Here is an 18,393-nt window from a genome sequence, read left to right on the forward strand (position 1 = left end):
GCCCCTGTCTGCAGACTCCCTCATCTGCTCTCGGCCGCTTCCCGTCCGGGGGTCAGTGCTTGCCGTGGGCCTGCACTGGTGCTGCCGTGGCCAACGGGCACGTTTGTACTCAAGCGTTGCTGCGGGGGAGAGGCTTGGCTCTTGTTCCTGGTTTTGTTTTTGTTTTTAATTTAATTTATTTTTATTTTTGGCTGTGTTGGGTCTTCGTTGCTGCACGTGGGCTTTCTCTAGTTGTGGTGAGCAGGGGCTACTCTTTGTTGCCGTGCGCGGGTTTCTCTTTTTTCCTTTTTTTGCAGTATGCGGGTCTCTCACTGTTGTGGCCTCTCCCGTTGCGGAGCACAGGCTCCGGACGTGCAGGCTCAGCGGCCATGGCTCACGGGCCCAGCCACTCCGCGGCATGTGGTATCTTCGCGGACTGGGACACGAACCCGGGTCCCCTGCATCGTCAGGCGGACTCTCAACCACTGCGCCACCAGGGAAGCCCCGGGTTTCTCTTTGCAGTGGCTTTTCTTGTTGCAGAGCACCGGGCTCTAGGTGCGCGGGCTCAGTAGTTGCAGCAACAGGCTCAGTAGTTGTGTCTCACGGGCTCAGTAGTTGTGGCTCACGGGCTCTAGAGCGCAGGCTCAGTAGTTGTGGCACACGGGCTTAGTTGCTCCGTGGTGTGTGGGATCTTCCCGGACCAGGGCTCGAACCCGTGTCCCCTGACTGGCAGGCAGATTCTTAACCACTGCGCCACCAGTGGAGCCCCCAGTGCTGGGTTTATGTTTCCAAATAATCCGGTTGGAATAAACCTCATTCCTGCTGGGACGTGCATGCCAGCCTGTGAACCTGTCGCAGAGTCAAACAATGTGATGCCTCCTGTGACATGGTTGCCCTTGGTTAGAGTCGCACTCTTAAATACCAGTCTGATTCTGCATGCACTCCCCCCCGCATTGTTAGGTGACACCTCTGTCACGCTAGAGACAGAGCAGGAGAAGCGGCCACAACGCCCCCAGTGAAGCCCAGCGACTCTTGAGGCGATTTCTCCTCCTTGGGAGGAGTGGACATAATTTTGAGCAGAAGTTGAGCTGCATGTATTTAGAAATCAGTGGAAATAATCAGATCGCACAGGCGCTGAGTGTGTGTGTGGAACTGTCGCTTCTTTCCTGGTGGCCAGTTGGCTCCACCTGTTTTAAGCTAGGTCTCCCAGGTCATGGGGGAAGGTTCAGGAAGCGGGCTGTTTACCTGGAAGCTTCCCTGCCGTGGCAGCCAGCCAGGCCCTGGGGAGCTGCCCCTGCCCGGCCTGCCCTCCACCTGCAGCCCGGCAGCTGGACATGGTGGCCCTGGGGGTGGTCCTGGACGCTTCAGTGTTGCTGCTTTGGGCCTGGGCTGGTGGCGGGCCACTTGCCACATGGTTCTTGGTGCCAAGGTGGTGCACCGGTACTATGAGAACTCGACTCCCCCTGCCCCCCCAAAAAATATGCCTCTCCCGACTACCAGCCAACAGGGGGCCCTGAGCGGGCGCTAGCTGAAGGGGGCCTGGGATTCAGACTCCACGCCCGGGGTTAGGGCCTTGATCAGGCCACCTGTCCTCACCGTCCTGCTCTCCCAAGTGAGAGGTCCAGATCCCAGTCCTCCCAAGAGCTGCCCCATGTTCTGTGTGTCTTGTGCAGAGCTCACTGTACTCTTTACATGTAACATTTTAATCCTTGAAAGAGCTCTGCCAGAGGGTGGGGTTGTCCCTACATCTGGGGTTCAGAGATGGACCACCCAGGGTCACACAGCTGACCAGACCCCAGGGCAATCCAACTCCACACCTGGGCTCCCAGCCACACCCCAACCCGCCTGCCCAATCGCAGGCACCACGATTCTGCGAGAAGAAATGGGGTTGAGACATTTGTACCAAACACCTCTTTCAAGGTGTAGGTTTTTCCTTTGTTGGCCACGTTTAGTGTTGGGGATTGGATTAGTGTTGGATTAGTGTTAGTATTTAGTACTGGATTTTTTTTTGGGCTGTGTTTTCCTGGGGAGGGAGGGAGGGAGGGAGGCAGGAAAGGAAGGGAAGGGATCAACTTGGCTAATATCTTAGTTTAATGATTACAGTTTATGTGTCAGATTCCACTAGTTCCCAAGTAGCACTCAACTGGATAAAACATGAATGTGAGTGAAATTTCTGTTCTATGAAATGGTTATCTGGCACAGAATGTGTTTGTGTTTTTATGCATCAGTTTGATCAGTAATGGTGCTAATGGAACATAAGCCTCCTGTGTGCTAGGCCCTCTGCCAGGCACTGGGAGCATGTACGGAATCTAGTACAGCTGTGGCCCCACAGGCTCAGGCTGAGGTTGGCTGCTCACAGGACTAGCCGGCTTCCAGTGGGAAGGTTAGAGCCACAGCCTACTTTCAGGACCATTCCAGATGTTGTTTTGTTTACTTTTTTGTCTGTCCATCCTCCTACCTGCCCCTGCATCCATCCACCCATTTATCCACTCACCCACTGATCCATCCATCCATCCATCCACCCGCCCATCCATCCATCCACCCACCCATCCATCCATCCATCCATCCATCCATCCACCCGCCCATCCATCCACCCGCCCATCCATCCATCCATCCATCCATCCATCCATCCATCCATCCATCCATCCATCCATCCATCCATCTATCCACCTGCCCATACATCCATTCATCCATCCATCCATCCATCCATCCATCCATCCATCCATCCATCCACCTGCTCATCCACCCATCCATCCACCCATCCATCCATCTACCCATCCATCCATCCATCCATCCACCCATACATCCATCCACCCGCCCATCCATCCATCCATCCATCCATCCATCCATCCATCTATCCATCCACCCACTCATTGATCCATCCATCCACCCACCCAATGATCCATCCATCCACCCGCCCATCCACCCACCCATCCATCCATCCATCCATCCACTTGCCCATCCATCCACCTGCCCATCCACCCACCCATCCATCCATCCATCCATCCACCTGCCCATCCATCCACCCGCCCATCCATCCATCCACCCACCCATCCATCCATCCATCCATCCATCCATCCACCCACCCACCCATCCATCCATCCATCCATCCATCCATCCACCCACCCACCCATCCATCCATCCATCCATCCATCCATCCATCCGCCCACCTACCCTCCATTCAACCTTTACTTGGACACATGCCCTGCTGCTCTCAGTTGAGCATGGTGAAGTTCTGGAGGCCTGCTGGGCCTGGTCTGTCCGAGCCTTTGCCCTCAAGGAACTGAGTCATATGGTAAAATCATATAAAGGCTCTGAGGGTGACCGCGCTATGGAGACATCATAAGGAACCACACACCTCCCCAGAATGTGGCTCTGGAGAGAGAACACCCGAACTGAAGCCTTGGCCTCCGGGAGGGCCTCTCCTGGAAATTCTGCCTCTGTCTCCTGGGGAGGGGGCCATGCCAGTGGATCAGGACCTGGGAGTCAACCCTTTCCTCACCCCCAGTCCCAGCTTCAGCCCAGCAGTGTCCCTTCTGTCGCTGAGACCCTTGGTGGAGCAGATGACGGTAGGGGGCGGAGGAGAATCTCCTCTTTAAACACCTTTCTGAATTGATGAAGACTGAAGAGACACTTTTGCCCCTAAAGTCCGTAAATCTCAGGTCCAGAGTACTTGACGGTGACCCTTTAACATTCCTGAAAACAAAAGGAAAGTGTCCTAACGCCAGGCGATTTACAGCCCGGGTCTTACAGGAATCAGGAGGTAAAAGCCCTGCCGTGCAGCTAGTTCATTAGTTTTGAACAGTTTCCAGGAAGAAGCTTGCATTTTAAACCTCACCGTTGGGGCAGTTGTCCTGTAGCTCAGTGGGTGGTGTCCCCCTGGAGGGATGTTTACGCAGCGCCCAGTGTCTGGGAAGCAGGGGCTTGAATCACAAAGCCGGGCCTGGGGAGCCTGGGGTCCCTTCCCTGCCGCCCTGTCCGCAGGGTCCCCTCGGCCCCACGTGCTCTCCGCTGTGCGTTCTGGACCTGCACACGCAGGAAGGGCCCTGGCTGGAGGAACCTGCTCAGGGGTCAGTCCCTGGGGCCTGGCAGAGACCAGGGAGGAGGCATGGGGGCCTCGGCATCCAGGAGACACAGGAGAGCCTCGCGGCTCGCTGCCCCAACGCGTCCTCCTCCTTTCACGTGTGTCCTGCTCCACGGCCTCCCCTGGCCTCCCGCCAGAGTCAGCCCTTTAGTCGGAGGTTTCCGAGGCCCTTGCCCCATCGCTCCTGGTCAGGCCAGATGCCCCTGGACGGAGGGTCTCAGGGCATCTTGTACTTGGAGGGATGGGAGGTGCAAACCTTTCGCCAACACCCAGGGTAAGGGTGTTCTAAAATATCGCTGCCTTTGGCTTCTTTCGTAGAAAAAGAGCCCGAACCACCCAAATCCCCATCCCTCCCCCTCCCTGCAACCTTCCTGAGCCGGAGCTTCTGTCTCTTTTCGTAGGTCAGAGCCTTGCACCAGGGCTGCCAGAGGCCCTCGGTGGAGCTGCGCATTGTAAGTGAGCTGTAAGGGGACATTTGTGACCCCAGAGTTCCTCTCCCGGAGTTTGTCTACTCATCCTAGAAGGTTCTTTCCCCTTCTCCCGAGGGGAAAAGGCCCTTTCGCCTGCAGCATAAAGGCAAGCGGGGAGTGAAGGGTGGAGTTAGGCAGCTTCTGCTCACCCAGGGCCCACCAGCCCCACCTTCCAGGCACCGCTGGGGGGTTCAGGAGGTGATGGCCGCCGGGAGGAGCCCTCAGGAAGGTGAGCCGCAGGTGCAGGGGAGCCTCGTGCCCGCTGGCCAGTGCCCCTCCTCGGGACCTCCTTCTTGGTCCCGTGGACGTGGCCCGACTGGCACACGGGCCCCTACACGCTCAGCTCCTACGGACTCTGGAGCGCACGGGTGTTGCTGTCAACCAGGTCACTGCAGGGGGACGCGTGCAGGTGCCCAGACACAACTTCAGTGGCTGAGATCCTGGGCCTTGCAGTCAGGCAGACAGAGCGTTTGGTGCAGCCGAAGCCATGCTGTGTAGACGGGGGTTGTAAGGGAACTGCGGGGGAAGGGGCGCAGACGTTGTAGGTGCACGCCAGCCGTGGGCTCTGTGCATTTGCCTCGTTCTCCCAGCAGCACCACGAGGTCAGCGCTGTCGTCGTCCCATTTACAGCTGGGGCGGGTGAGGCACCCAGCTCACCCTCTAGCGAGGGCAGCGCTGGCAGTTGGCACGGGCGGCCTGGCCCCAGAGCCTCCACTCACGCCCCCTGCCGAAGGGCGGCTCGGGCGGGCTGGGGAGGTGTGGTCCCTCTGCCGAGGGGCCAGCGTCGTCGCTGACGCCACCAGATGACTGCTGGGCCCTTCACACGGGGCCTGAGCCGGGGAGCTGGGGGACACCTAGCAGGGAGGCCCTCACCTGCCCCAGGTCGCTGTGAATTCACTTGTTCAAAGTTTCAAAAGTCTATAAACGTCTCAGCAAGTTATTGGGTTGTTGGCAAACTGATTCTAAAGCTTATAGGAAGGAGGCAAAAGACCCAGATGGCCCAGACAATACTGGCAAAGAGCAAAGATGGAGGATGACGCTGCCCAGCATCCAGATGGACCGCGAGGCTGCAGACATCAAGATGTTACGCGACGTAAGTTCGTGTGCCCGACGCGCAGTGAGGCCAAACACACCGAGATGTCGGTGTTTGGAGTGAAGAAAGGTTTATTACAGGGCCATACAACGAAAGCGGGTGGCTCCTGCTCAAAAAAACTCCAAAAACCCAAACTCCCCAAAGGGTTTCAGCAAAGCGTGTTCAAAGGCCAGGTGAGGGAGGGTGTGGTCGCAGGGTGTGGGGCAAAAGAAGAGACACGTAGACCACTGGAACGTAACAGAGAGCCCGGAAATAGGTCCCGTAAACGTAGTCAGCGGGCCTCTGACGAGGGGGCAAAGGCAGCACAACAGAGCAGAGTTGGCCTCTTAGCACATGGTGCTGGAACAGCTGGCCGTCCCCGTGCGGAAAACTGAGTCCAGACACAGACCTGCCACCTTCGCTAGATGAACCCAGCGTGGATCACAGACCCACATGTGAGACGCAGAACTTACGAAGCTGCTGGAAGTCGACCTAGGAGACGACCTGGGTGGCCGTGGACATGGTGTTGCCTTTTTAGCTACAACACCAAAGACGCGATCCTGGTAAGCTGGACTTACTCAAATGAAATCTGCTCTGCGAAGGACAGTGTCAAGGGCGTGAGAAGACAGAGCACAGAGTGGGGGGAAATATTTGCAGAACATGTCTGGCAAAGGGCTGTTATCCATGTAAAATGCCCCTTTCGTGCCTCCAGGCTCCTCCCAGGAGCCCACCAGGAGGGTCTGAGTGGCTTTGAGTCCACTTGCCACCCTCAAGAGGCGATTGTATGCATGCGTGGTGCTCTCATGCCCCCGTGGTCCTGGGCGCTCTCCCCACATCTCACAGGGTGGCCCCAGCACGCGCTGGCATGAAAGCGGGCCTTGCGGGCTGAGCCACGCTGCGCATTTTCCCTCCCGGGCAGCGGGAAAATCAATGTGAGAACATACTTGAGCAGCTCGGGAAATTTAATCAGTTTTACAATGTGTATGACAAAGAAAATATCATTTTGCTGGTGAGTCTGTGAAACCAGCTCTGCTGCAAGTCGATACTACCAGCGGTCCGGATGCAGCCTCTGCGAGTGTGGCTCACTGTCGTGGAACATCCTGGTTCCGTGGGTCCAGCCGTGGCCCTGCTGGCGGCCTCTCTCCCCGGTGAAAATCTCATGTCTCAGCTGTCATCTGGGCTGAGAGCCTTCCTGGGGACTGGGGGAGTTCACCGAGGTGTTGTGCCCGGAGGTCTTGGTGGTCCCCGGTGGCCTTCCTGGAAGACCCCCACCTCCCTGGGGTTGAGGAGGACCCTGAGCTCGTGGGAGCCATAAGGCCACCATGTGGTAGCTTTCCCAGTGGTCTGTCTCTCTGAGCTCAGCCACTTGCAAAAGGAAAGAGCAGTGTCTCCACTGGCCGGCCCCGGGGCTCCTGGACCCCCTGGCTGTTTCGGGGCAGGCTGAAGAGTGGTCGGGGCCCCGAGCGTCCCCATCAGGCTGGCCCTGAGGCAGTCCACCTCGTGGGACCCTGTTGTCCCCTGTCCCACTGTCAGCCCCGGCTGGCCGGGTGGCCTTTTCCTGTCTCCTCAGGCATCTGCCTGTTGTGACTGCGTGCCGGCCGCTGTGGAGGGCACCCTGCTCCAGCACCCAGGGCTCTGTTATCTGCCTCTGAGGAGTGCGGGATTCACCATCTGTAGACCCTGGAGATAAATGTCTCCTTTAGGCCCTTTCTCGGGAAGGAAGATGCCCCCCCTCCCCCAGGGGCCCTGGGCCGGCCCGCAGCACATCTCGGCGCTCAGTTCCGGTGGCCGGGGATGGGCTCTCGGAGTGCACGTGGGACCTGACTGTCGTGGGACGCGCCAGGGGACACCCTTGGAGGAGGAGCTGAATGTTGGTGTCTCTCAAGGGGAGAGCGGCCTGGGTGAGCTTGGAGCCGACCAGAGCCAAGCCGCAAGGACCCTAGCCTGCGGGTCTGGGCTGTAGGGCCAGCACCAGCGCCAGCTGTTCAGTGGCTTGTGGAGAGCAGGGTCGCTGGGGGACGGTTTTCCTTTTCAAGACGAAGCCGGTGTTGCGGCTGTGCTGGTGATGGATTTGGGGGTGGGCTGGGAAGCCAGGGGGCCCCGTGGTCATCCACCAAAGGGTGGTGGTGGGCTGGGCTAGGTTGCGAGCGAGGCAGGGCGGGAGGGCCTGGGGAGCCAGGGTGGGCTGGACCTGGGAGGGAGGGCTCGGTCCTGGGAGCAGGGGTCTTACTGCTGTGGCGAGGGCACCGTGTGTGCGGGCTGCGTGCTCCTGTCTGTGGAGGGAGGGGGAGGGAGGGGACATGTTTAGTTTGGGAGCCCTTACGTGGTCGTGTGATGGCGAGCGGCGTACAAGTGCAGAGGGGTGCAGGCAGCCACAGGACATGCAAGGACGGGGTTCAGGGACAGCTGGGGGTGGGGACACGGGTGCGGGTGACCCTGGCTCCAGGGAGGGCGGCCCCCGGCCCTGAGAGGACTGGCAGGGGGAGGGTTCACCAAGGAGACGGGCAGGGTGGCCGGGGGGATGGGCGGTGAACTGCAGGCAGGGTGGGGCAAGGGGGTTTCAGGAAAGGGGGGGTCAATAGGGAGGACCGGCGCTGGGGGACACTGGACATGGGGAGAGGGCCACATGTGGGGGGCCACCTGGGCTGGCACTGCTGCGCTGACGCCGTCCCTGCCCCAGAGCCTGGCAGGGTAGCCCCTGGGGACGTGGGAGGCTGTGGGAGCTGCTGTGCAGGCAGCAACCCCAGGGCTGGGGGGCGGGTGCAGACGGCAGCCCGCAGCAGTCTCCCCCACCCGCCTCCTTCCCGTGACCCCCTCCTCTGATTTCTTGGGGGGTAACAGCTGGCGCCACCTCCAGGCCCCCGAGCCTTCTGCATGGCGCCTTCCCTCTGCACGTTTGGAAGGGGCGCCTCTGCTGCGTGTAGATAAACACGGGCCTGGGGCCTCCCCCCATGTAAGTGGGCATCCTTCCCGACCGGACGTTCTCGAGGGTCCTTCATGGACAGCATCTCCATCTCTCATCACACCCCGTCTGCGACCAGCCGCCCAGCCCTCCAGCCCACGAAGCGGAGAGGTCCCTGCGGGATGGAGCCGGCTGTAACTGCCGTGCCAGGATTTTAAATATCCTCTGTGTGCTGATCAAACGCCTCTCAGCCGTGCGTATGAAACGCAGAGCTCGCTCGATTGGGGCGCTCATGTCAAGCTTGTGTTTTCAGTACCCAAAGGTGTTTTCTCTTTAGAATCCCTTTTTTGGCAAAGAAATATGAAATTAATTGCAAGGAAAACGCACCTCCCAGGGTCCTCAGAAGATCGCTCTCTGCAGTGTCACCTTCCATATCCTACCTTCTGGAGGGCTGTCACCAGCCAGTGGGTCAGCCTGGCAGCTGGCTGTCCATCCCAGCCGGCTGTCACCGTCCTTCTATTTTTAGCTCTGGTTTGGTCCAGAACTTGACAAGATTTTCAAACTAATAACTGGATTGTCAAAGGAATCAGCTGTCACAGGACCATCTGGGAGGGAGGGGAGAGGGAGGGAGGCAGGAAGCAGCCCCAGGGGGCCCAGCACGGCCCTGATGGCCTCCAGCTGCCCAGCCCCTCCGGGAAGGCGTTAGGACCCGAGCCTCCCCACCTCCGTGCCCCCCGAGACAGCAGGGGCTCTGTCTTCCTGGACGCCGGGGTCCGAATCTGGTGGGGACGCAGGATTGGACGTGGTGAGTCGGGCCCCCGAGCTGGGAGGAGCAGCGAGCCGGGCGGACTGACCTTTGCAGGGCCGCCTTCACGTCTGCGGAGCGTCAGGTTGAGTTCTGTATTCTTTGATCTCCTGGCTAAAGGGCATCGAGTGTGATAGGTTAAAAAAAAAAGGGAAATAGGGTGAACTTTTCATAGGTAATTTTCATACTAGGGCCTCTGGGGCCCTCCTGGGGCCGTGGCTGGTGCAGGAGGTGGGGTGTGCCAGTGGAGCGGGACAGGGCCTTTGGAGCATCACAGCCCTGCTCACGCCCAGCATCCTCCTGCCCACCCAGGGGGCTTCCCGAGGTCTTATCCTCTGGTCAGCTCTCAGCTCTAGGAGGAGGGACCAGGTCAGAGCCTCGGCTGTCTGACCTCCAGCCCAGGGCTGCCGGGTCCCAAGGAGGCGTCCTTTAAGTGTTGGGGGGACAGCAGGGGGGCACATTTGAGGGGGGCAGTCCCCTCTGAGCACGTGGCCTCTCAGAGAGGCAGGGTCTTGCAGAGGTCAGGTTCAGGGCTCAGGAGGGTAGCCCTGGGGGAAGCAGCCCTCCCAGTGCCAGGCGTGAACTGAGTGGTCACTAAGATTCCTGGGTCCCAGATTCCTGTTTCCCAGGTGGGGCGTGTGGGAGCCCCGGGATTGGTAGTAGACACGGTGGGGAGGGGAGGGAGCCCCAGGATTGGTCATAGACATGGGGGTAGGGGAGCCCCGGGATTGGTCGGAAGGTCAGCATGTAGCCTGGTGCTTGGCGCAAAGTGAACTCTGGGCCCAGGGCAGCTCGTGGTTGACCACTGACTCGAGAGACGGCCCTGGGACCTTCTCTGAGTGGTGACCCCCGAGGTTCACGTTTGTCCTTGCCTGTAGCAGCCGTCGCCACGCAGGGGACAGAGCCTGGCCTGTTCCTGCAGACGCCGTCATGTGGCCCAGGGCAGGGTCCCGTCTCCCCACGCCGACAGGAAGGTCCTGGCCGAGGGAGCAGGCAGTGAGTGGAGGCGCAGAAAGGAGAGAGCCGCGGGCTGGACGGTCACGTGTGACTCCAGGACCATGTGCCAGACGCACGCCAGCTTCCCGGCTTATGGTGCCGTGCCCGCCCTGTCCCCCACCCCCGGGGGTGCCCAGGGAGGCCCGGCCAGAGCCCCCGGACCATCAGAATTGCCCGGCAACCCGCTGCTGTCTGTGCTGCCCGCAGTCGCCGCAAACCCACTTCAGTGTAATTTAATCTCGGCTCCTTTTTTGCTTCCCTTTTATACGTGTACTGACCAAGAACAGGTATTTTATGTTGAATGTGGATTCAAGCCCCAGCAGCCCCTGCACAGGCAGGAATACAAATGACCTGGCCTTGCACCGGCTGCCGGGCACTGGGTTTGGGCCTGGACCTTTGACCTTTGACCTTTGGAGCACGTGGTCCCTGGAGCCTCGCCCGGGTGGGCAGGGGGGGTGGGAGGCTGGCCACGCGGGCCCAGACCAGCACATTCGCCCACAGGGCAGGCCTGGGTGCAGGTGCCATGCAGATTCCAGCCGCGGCTGCTTTGTGTGACCACCACTCTCGTCGTCTGAGGTCCTGGTAGCCGGGGCCACGGCCACACCACGATGAGGGTGGTGGCGGCCATGGTGGCAGTTCCCGTGTGCTGGGCGTCCTGCTGAGCTTGTGTGCGCTGGGTCCTCAGGTCCTCAGCACAGCCCTGGCAGGAGCTGCCCGGCGCCTCTGAGGCGGTGACGCCCCCAGGGCCTGCCGGGTGTCAGTGGGATGATGGTGACGTGGAGATGATGGACCACAGGGCCACTCCTGCACTGAGCATGGCTGAGTCACTGCCCCTTGGACCCTCCTGGCCTGGAGGTCACTCCTGTCACTGTCCCCGCCCGGCAGGCGCAGCCTTGGCTTCCAGAGTTCCCGACTGCCTGCACTCTCACGTTGCCCAGCCTGGCGGGGACAGACCCGCCTGCTACACAGGCGCCGAGCCACCCAGGCCCTGGGCCAGACTTTCTGCTTCCCCCGCCTCCATCTCCTCGCCTGGAAGGCTGAGGATGTGGGAGAAATGCCCGAGGCCCCAGCCTTGCCCACCCCAGCCTGCGTGTCCCCACGGCGTCCCCAGGTGGCACCCACGGCCACCCTTCCGCGGCCGGTCGGGGCTCCCCAATGGCAGGTTTGCTGGCCGAGCTGCACAAATTGACTGTCGGAACGTGGTGGAGAAGTGAATTAAACCAATTAGGCCCGTCACCTGCCCGTGTCAGCGCAGGGGCTGCTGTTTCGTCTTCTCGGTTAAGGGGAGAAAGTAATCAGAGTTCGCATCTGGGCCTTCAGCCCCGTCATGATTAATTCACTCGTCTCTGTGCGTGGCCAGGCTGTAAACCCCTGGCCTCAGTGTGCTCTCCCACGTGCGCGGAGCCGGCCTTGACCTGGGAGCCTTGGGGTGAGTCCTGTGCCCGAGGGTCCGCAGAAGGGAGCGTGGTCGGCACCGTCGTGGCTGCTGTCCCGGAGCAGGGGGGGCTGTACTGGGTGTAATCAGAGCAGCGCTGTCGGCTGGAGAGGAACGCCCGCCACGAGGGAGAGCTTCTGGGAGCCTCGCAGAACGGGGAAAACCAGTGAGATTAATACTTTATTTAACCCAGTACATCTATAACATTATCTTTCAACATGTGATCAATATTAAAGTTAAGAAACATTTCTCAGACTTTGTTCAGACCAAGTATCTGAGATCTGGAGTGTGATCTACCCACATCTCCACCGAGATCCCCATAGTGGGGGGACAGACGGGGGGCCGCGTCGAGAGCCGCCAGCCAATCACGCCTGGCCGGACCCCTGCGCAGAGCTGAGCGTTGTTCGCCTCCTAATCCTTTGTCTGGCCCCCGAGGGCAGAGCTGGCCATGTGATGGCGCGTGTGCCCTGACGCAGAGGCAGGTGGAGTGAGGGGACCTTGCACCCAGAGCTGCTCTTCCTTAATCGACTGTTTGGGGCCATTTTGATGACACACAGTGCCTTTTGTACCAGACGCCAGAATTGGACGATCCAGTCCAAAGGCACTCCTTCAAGTCCCCTCAAAAGGGTCCCACACGGCTCCCCGGTCGGGGTCCTAGCCACAGCCCGTAGATCGACACATGTGGCGTGTTTCCTTCCTCGAGATGCCGGCGCTGCCTCCTCTGAGCTACTGTCCAGGGAAGCTTCCATTTCATCTTGAGCTCATTTGCCAAACTCCCTGGCATTTCCCACGGATAGGAATTTATTTGGCATAAATGCCGCTACTGCTGCCGTGACGATCAACCACCACCGCGAACAGTGATCGAAGACTAGTTGAATAATAGCAGCAGCAGGTGACACTTACCCTGTGCTTTTTATATTCTGGCACCGTTAGGAGCACTTTGCACAAATTAACAACCCAGAGAGGGAGGCGCGTTATTGTCCCCATTTACAGATGAGGAAACCGAGGCGCAGAGAGCCAGGAGACCGGCACGGCTGAATGGTGCAGGGCTGGATGTGAACCCCACGTTCAGCATCCTTTACAAGTGTGCGTGCCTTTAGCTGACTGTGCCCTAGCGACTGTTCACAGGTTGGCACCACGTGCTGTGTGCTTCATGTCGGGGACACGGGGGCACGTGGACCTGTTGATGTCACCGAGGAGACAGATCACCCCATGACGTAGGTGAGGACACCAAGGATGTGCTTCCAGGGTTCTGTGGGGTCGTGATGGGGGTGTGCTGGGCTTGGAGCCGCCTCCTCTGTGTCTGGCTGTGTGTAGCCTTACTGCTGGGCTCACAGGAGCCTCTGCAGGGGGCCAACCAGACAGAGAACCTGGGGCCCTGAGAGGGGACCCCTGCCCACCTTCCTGGACGCCACTGTGTCACCATTTCGTCCTTCCTGGGAGGGACGAAAGAGATAGAGATAATCATACTTTGCAAATGGTAATGTAATTCCTGTCTCTGGAAAAATGAAACTCTTTGGCAAGAAGTCCCCAAAGCCGGAAGCATTTCGCTCTTTAACGTTGGAAGACTCACCTCTTGGAACCTACCCAGAGGCGAAAGTCAGAGCGGGAAGGACTCTGTGGAAAAGATGTCCCCGGCAACAGCCCAGCTCAGGGCCCCGCCCTTCACCCTGCCCCCCGCTCCCCCCACTGCCATCACCCGCACGACGACGCCTGCAGGGCGACCTGTGGCCGGGGTGGTGTTGGTGGGGCCTCCGCAGGGGACTGCCTGGTAAAAGAGACCACCAGCCACGATCCACATGCTCGCGAGGTGACATCCAGAGTATCCAGAGGACAGTCAAATCGCTCGTCATACCGAGACCCCGGGCAACCTGAGATTCGGGGCCGCTGCCCTCTGCGGGGCCGGGTGCTGCGGGCCTCCAGACTGCGGGGTGACCGTGACCTTGCTGGGGGCTGAGAACAGCAGGCCTCCAGGCTGCACGGCGGGGACGGCACCATCGCTACGGTGCCTCCCGGCCACAGCGGACAGCACGTGCCAGCGTGGGAGGGCATGGTGACACAGGCCGATGGAGGGGGCGGGATGCCCCGGGCCATGGCTTTGTTGCTGTGGTGGCACCTCGTGGACATGGGAAGAAAAGAACCACGGGGACGCGACTTGTCTTTGATTCCTCACAGCCTCAGTGTTGTGAGCAAACCTTCTTTTAACTTTTATTCTGCAGACGTGGTCACAGCACTGTTTACAGAGAAGTTAAGATTGAAAACGGAATTGCCCTCGCGGGCTACTGGACCGGGCCCTCCCTGCCACCGTCGCAGGGGATGGCGGGTCCCCTGGGGTGTAACCTAGTGACAGCATCGTGACCAATGGCCCTTTTCCCGAATGATGTGGCTAATAGATGTGCCGTGGCTCCCAGGTCGGAGGTGTTGCTGCCTAGCTCATAAATAAGACAGGCCTTTTAAAAAAAGAAATCTGCATTTAAGGGCATGTTCGGCTGTGTCCCCTGCCTCTCGTAAAGGTCACCCGGACAGATTTTTCCTTCTTTAACATTGCAGGCTGCGGACCACCGGGCATTTCTATTCTCTCTCCGTCCACTGAACCTGGGGGACTAAATTAGATTCTGAAATTGAGTGTGCAGTAGAGTTGCTGAGTTACCGCAATGGGAGGGTATTGCTTCTCACCTTGCAGGTAGCGAGGTCATGATAATATGAAGCGAAGTGGATTAAAAAGAAAACCAAAGGTATTTATTTACGACCTGCTCAGAATTGGACTGGCATCCGTGTAAGTTGCATCTAATGGTGAAAGACAGCAGATTGATGTTGATACGTCCCTGGGGACGTTCTGCCAGTGAAGTTTGCTCCATGAATTCAATTTAAAGGCCCCCAGAAAGTGTCCAAAATGCGAAAGGAAATGGGACTGAGGAAGGGAAAGCAGCAACAGGGAAGCCGCACTGGCGGAGAGTCCTGACACGTGGCTCTCCACTGGGGAGTGGGGGGAGGGCCGTGCGCTGGGAGGGGCGTCGTGAGGACAGCAGGCCTGGTACAGGCCCCCACATCGCCCAGCACCAGGCACTGGCGGCCCCGGTGGGAGCTGAGGCCCTCGTCTCGATGGGGAACCCGGGGCCCCGAGGTGGTCAGCGGCTGGTCCACCAGCCGGGAGGCAGCACAGCCAGCACCTGAGCCCAGGCCTGGCTTCTGGGTCTGAGCCCCGAGAGCCCCCCGCCGCTGGGCATCCCCGCCCGGATGGCCCTGGGCCTCAGAGTGGCGGGAGGCCGGGGGCGTGCGTGCGGCCTGGCTGTGTCGCGGTGCTGGCGCTGCCCTCCGCATCCCAGCAGGCCTGGGAGCCTCCCGGGGGGCGTCCTCCTGGCTGCAGGGCGTGGGGCGCTCGGGCTCAAGCTGGGAGGGGACACGATTCTCAGGGGCTACGGGGCCCCCCCGGCTCACCTCGCCGTGGGCCTGTGCGTTTCCCCAGGGCCCCCCCCGCGGGGCCCCTCCCTGGCACAGCTGGCCTCCCCGTCTGACCCAGACTGTCTCTCTCCCCCCAGGAGCTGCTGCTCTTCCTCCAGAACCTGCCCACAGCCCACTGGGGCGACGAAGACGTCAGCCTGCTGCTGGCCGAGGCCTACCGCCTCAAGTTTGTCTTCGCGGACGCCCCCAATCACTACAAGAAATGAGCCCGGGCCCACCGCCGTGGCCTCCCCCGCCCGGGGCAGCACACCCCACTGCCGGCCGGCTGAAGGCCACGGCCAAGGAGAGGCCTTGCTGGAGCGGCTGGCCGGGACGTGGTCCAGGGCCTGGCGAGGGCCGGGCGGCCTCTGTTTTCTGAGATACCAAAGAGAGCCAGGGAGGGTCCCGGCCACGCGGGGCCAGAGAGGGGCCGGGCGTCCCCCTCTCCTGACCCTGGAGCATCCTTGCCAAACGCCCACCTCGCGGAGCCCCCAGCCGGGGCGGCCTGAGAGGCAGACCCTCTCCGAGTGGCCTGCTGTCCGGGTGCCTGGGGCAGAGGGAGGTGGCAGCCATCTCCTTACCTACTTGGAAATGTAAAAATTCTATTCTGTTGAGTGAAAGAGAATAAAACGTAGACGAAGTCATAAGTGAAACGTTGCACTAACCTCTGAAATCTCTGCGCTCTCCCAGGCCTCTGACAGCCAGCCGGATTTCTGTAACTTCGTCACTTTAACTTTGCCGCGTACTTGCTCCCTTGGCTTAAACGTGGCTGGAAGGCAGACGGCAAGCCTGGGGAGCCTCTGGCTGCAGCAGCTGGGAGCAGAGTGCGGCCTCTAGAAATTGCCTTACTTTCCATCCATGACCTCTGGAAACAGAGAACCGCCCGGCTGGTCTGTCGAGGAGCCTGCGCGGGCGGGGGCCCTTCCGCTGGGTGGTGCGGGGCGTCGGGTGGACACTCAGCCGCCAGCCACAGCCTCGCTCGCCTGGGCCACCTGGACAGGTGGGTCCAGATGCTCCTGCTCTGTGATCAGAGCCATGAAGGACTCCGCTGCTCCTGCACCTGTGCCCACACCACGGGGGCTGAATGGCCTGAGCCCCTCTGCTTGCTGCGTCTCCGGCTGTGTTGCGGACCTGATCGCTGCTGCTGTGTGTTGGTCACTGGGGCCATGAGCCCAGCTGCAGAAGGTGCCAGACCTGCCCTGCCCTGGGCTCTCCCGGGGCCTGTCCTGCTTCCCGCACATTGCCCGCCCTGGCCAGAGAGCACCTGTCACAGGCATGTTGCCCGTGGTGACGCGGACACCCCCGTGGAGCTCTAGGCCAAAGCCACAGCCTCTGAGCCCTGAGCCCAGGACAGGCTCCTGACCTCTGCCCCAGACTTTCATCCACGCGCAGGCATCTCTTCCCACCACCTGCCAGCCTTCCCGGGGCAGCCCCGCCACCACCCTTCTTGGCACAGCTCAGGTGCCAGGTTTCTGCCCAGAGGCTGTGCAGCTGAGGATCAGAATACACAGGTGCACATGTGTGATGGTGTGCGTTCCTTATTTTTGGCTCGTTACATGTGCGTGGAAATTAGCACAAAATACTGTGCAAATGTCAGAAGCCCCCAAATCAGCGGAGGGACCTGCTTGCCTTAGAGCAGACGGACAGCACCCCTACTGGCCGGTCCCTGCCCCCCACCCTGGCATCAGGGGTTCCTCCCCGCGCAAGGCCTCCTGGCACGCTGCTGCTTTCCTGCCGGGCATCCAGTTCCACGAAGGCCCGTCCTGCTTAGACCCTGGGCACTGCCCACCACGGCTCGGGTAGTCTGTGCAGCCCAAATGCTGGGGACACAAAAGATGTCCCCTGGGGGCAGTTGATTTTTCAAATAGGAAGCATCTACGGAGTTCAGTGAGGCTCTGTGCGTGTTTCCATGTGTATGTAAACCTGGAACTGAATGCAAGGGGTGTTGACGGGGTCCTCGGAGCCTGAGCCAATCAGTCTGAAGTGATTAGAGGCTGTTCTGTCTGGAATACAATGTGCGAAACACGGAATAAAGATGCAGTGAAAATCCAGCCTTGGCCTTTGATTCAGGGGCTCTCCTGAAGGAACAGGGTCCCCTGGCCGGGTGCTGGGTCACAGTTGGCCATCTGGTCTGAGGCCGGGGGAGAGCTGAGAGCCAGGGGCACTGGCCCAGCCCTACAGCAGCCGCTGGACAGTCCGAGTTCTGGGCCTTTCCATACAGGCTGTCTGCAGCGTGCCAGGCCTGGCGTTGGATACAGCACCCACAGTCTTGCTGAAGCCCATCAGGGCCTCGTGGGGAGCTAAAGGTGCAGGCGGGCCAGACTCAGACTCGAGCTGAACCCCAAGCCCAGGCTGCACCGGCTGGGGGTCAGGATCCAGGCCGGCCCGGGACAGGAGGGGCCTCCTCATCTGGCCACGGTCTGTCAAGCGTCCACTTGGGGCAGGCACCCGGGTCTGGGGTCCACTCCTCCCCACTCCTAGGACCCAGGACACACCCATCCGCCCTGCCCCCCAGCCCGGGGTGTCCAGGCCCCTCCCCAACCAGCCCCCATCCTCCCGGTGTTTGGTGAAACAAGGCCCCGTGAGCCCCGGTTTCTCAGGGCTGCTTTCGTGGTGCTCTCTCCTCCTCTGGGCACCCCATGTCTGCACTTCCCCCACCCCCCGCTGGGGGCCCCCCGCAGGGCAGCACTTTGCTCTCTGCCCTCTTGGGATGAGGTTCCGTCCCCATGGGTGGGCTGGAGCCCCCCGGGCGGGGGGGGGTCTGTTTACCTCTGCTCCCCGCACGAGCCTGCGTCGAGCTGGGCGGACCCTTGCAGACCCCCGGTGCCGGCTTGAGGCTGCAGGGTGGAGACACGCTGCCCACCCCCGTCGCCACAGTCAGGAGGCAGGAGATGCCAGGCTCCAGGTCTCAGCTCAACAGCTGGTGATGGCTGTCATTTGCTGTCATTGTTTGTTGGTGTTCGTGGCCCAGCGGTTTGCTCCTCAGGCCCGCTTTGGGGTCCACGAGCCCCCAGGGGTGGCCCAAAGCCCAGGGGTCTGAGACAAGCCCCTGCCTCTGTGCGTCTCGCCCTGCCCGGCATTAGGAGGGGCCCTGCCTGTGGGCCCCACGGCTGAGAGGGAAGAGCGGGAGGCCGGGCCCTGGGGAGGTCTGGTGCCAGGGAGGGTGGGGCTCTGGGCGTGGAGGCCGGAGAGGTCTGAGCGATCTGTGC

At 60.6% G+C, this 18,393-nt stretch overlaps 1 protein-coding gene across 6 annotated transcripts in view; it reads left to right on the forward strand.

The window, feature by feature from the left end:
- The window catches only part of TBC1D22A (TBC1 domain family member 22A), a gene marked incomplete at its 5' end in the record, with an annotated part of 316,544 nt that extends 300,707 nt beyond the window's left edge, over positions 1 to 15,837 (forward strand). For all 6 annotated transcript variants that reach the window (XM_079715580.1, XM_079715576.1, XM_079715578.1 and 3 more), the window contains one exon: positions 15,283 to 15,837. In XM_079715580.1, coding sequence (XP_079571706.1) covers positions 15,283 to 15,411 — 129 coding nt within the window. In that variant the 3' untranslated portion in view covers positions 15,412 to 15,837. The remainder of the gene's footprint in view (positions 1 to 15,282) is intronic.
- Positions 15,838 to 18,393: the final 2,556 nt, after the last annotated feature.

Source organism: Hyperoodon ampullatus, assembly GCF_949752795.1.
Source record: "Hyperoodon ampullatus genome assembly, chromosome: 11".
In the NCBI taxonomy this organism is placed as follows: domain Eukaryota; kingdom Metazoa; phylum Chordata; class Mammalia; order Artiodactyla; family Ziphiidae; genus Hyperoodon; species Hyperoodon ampullatus.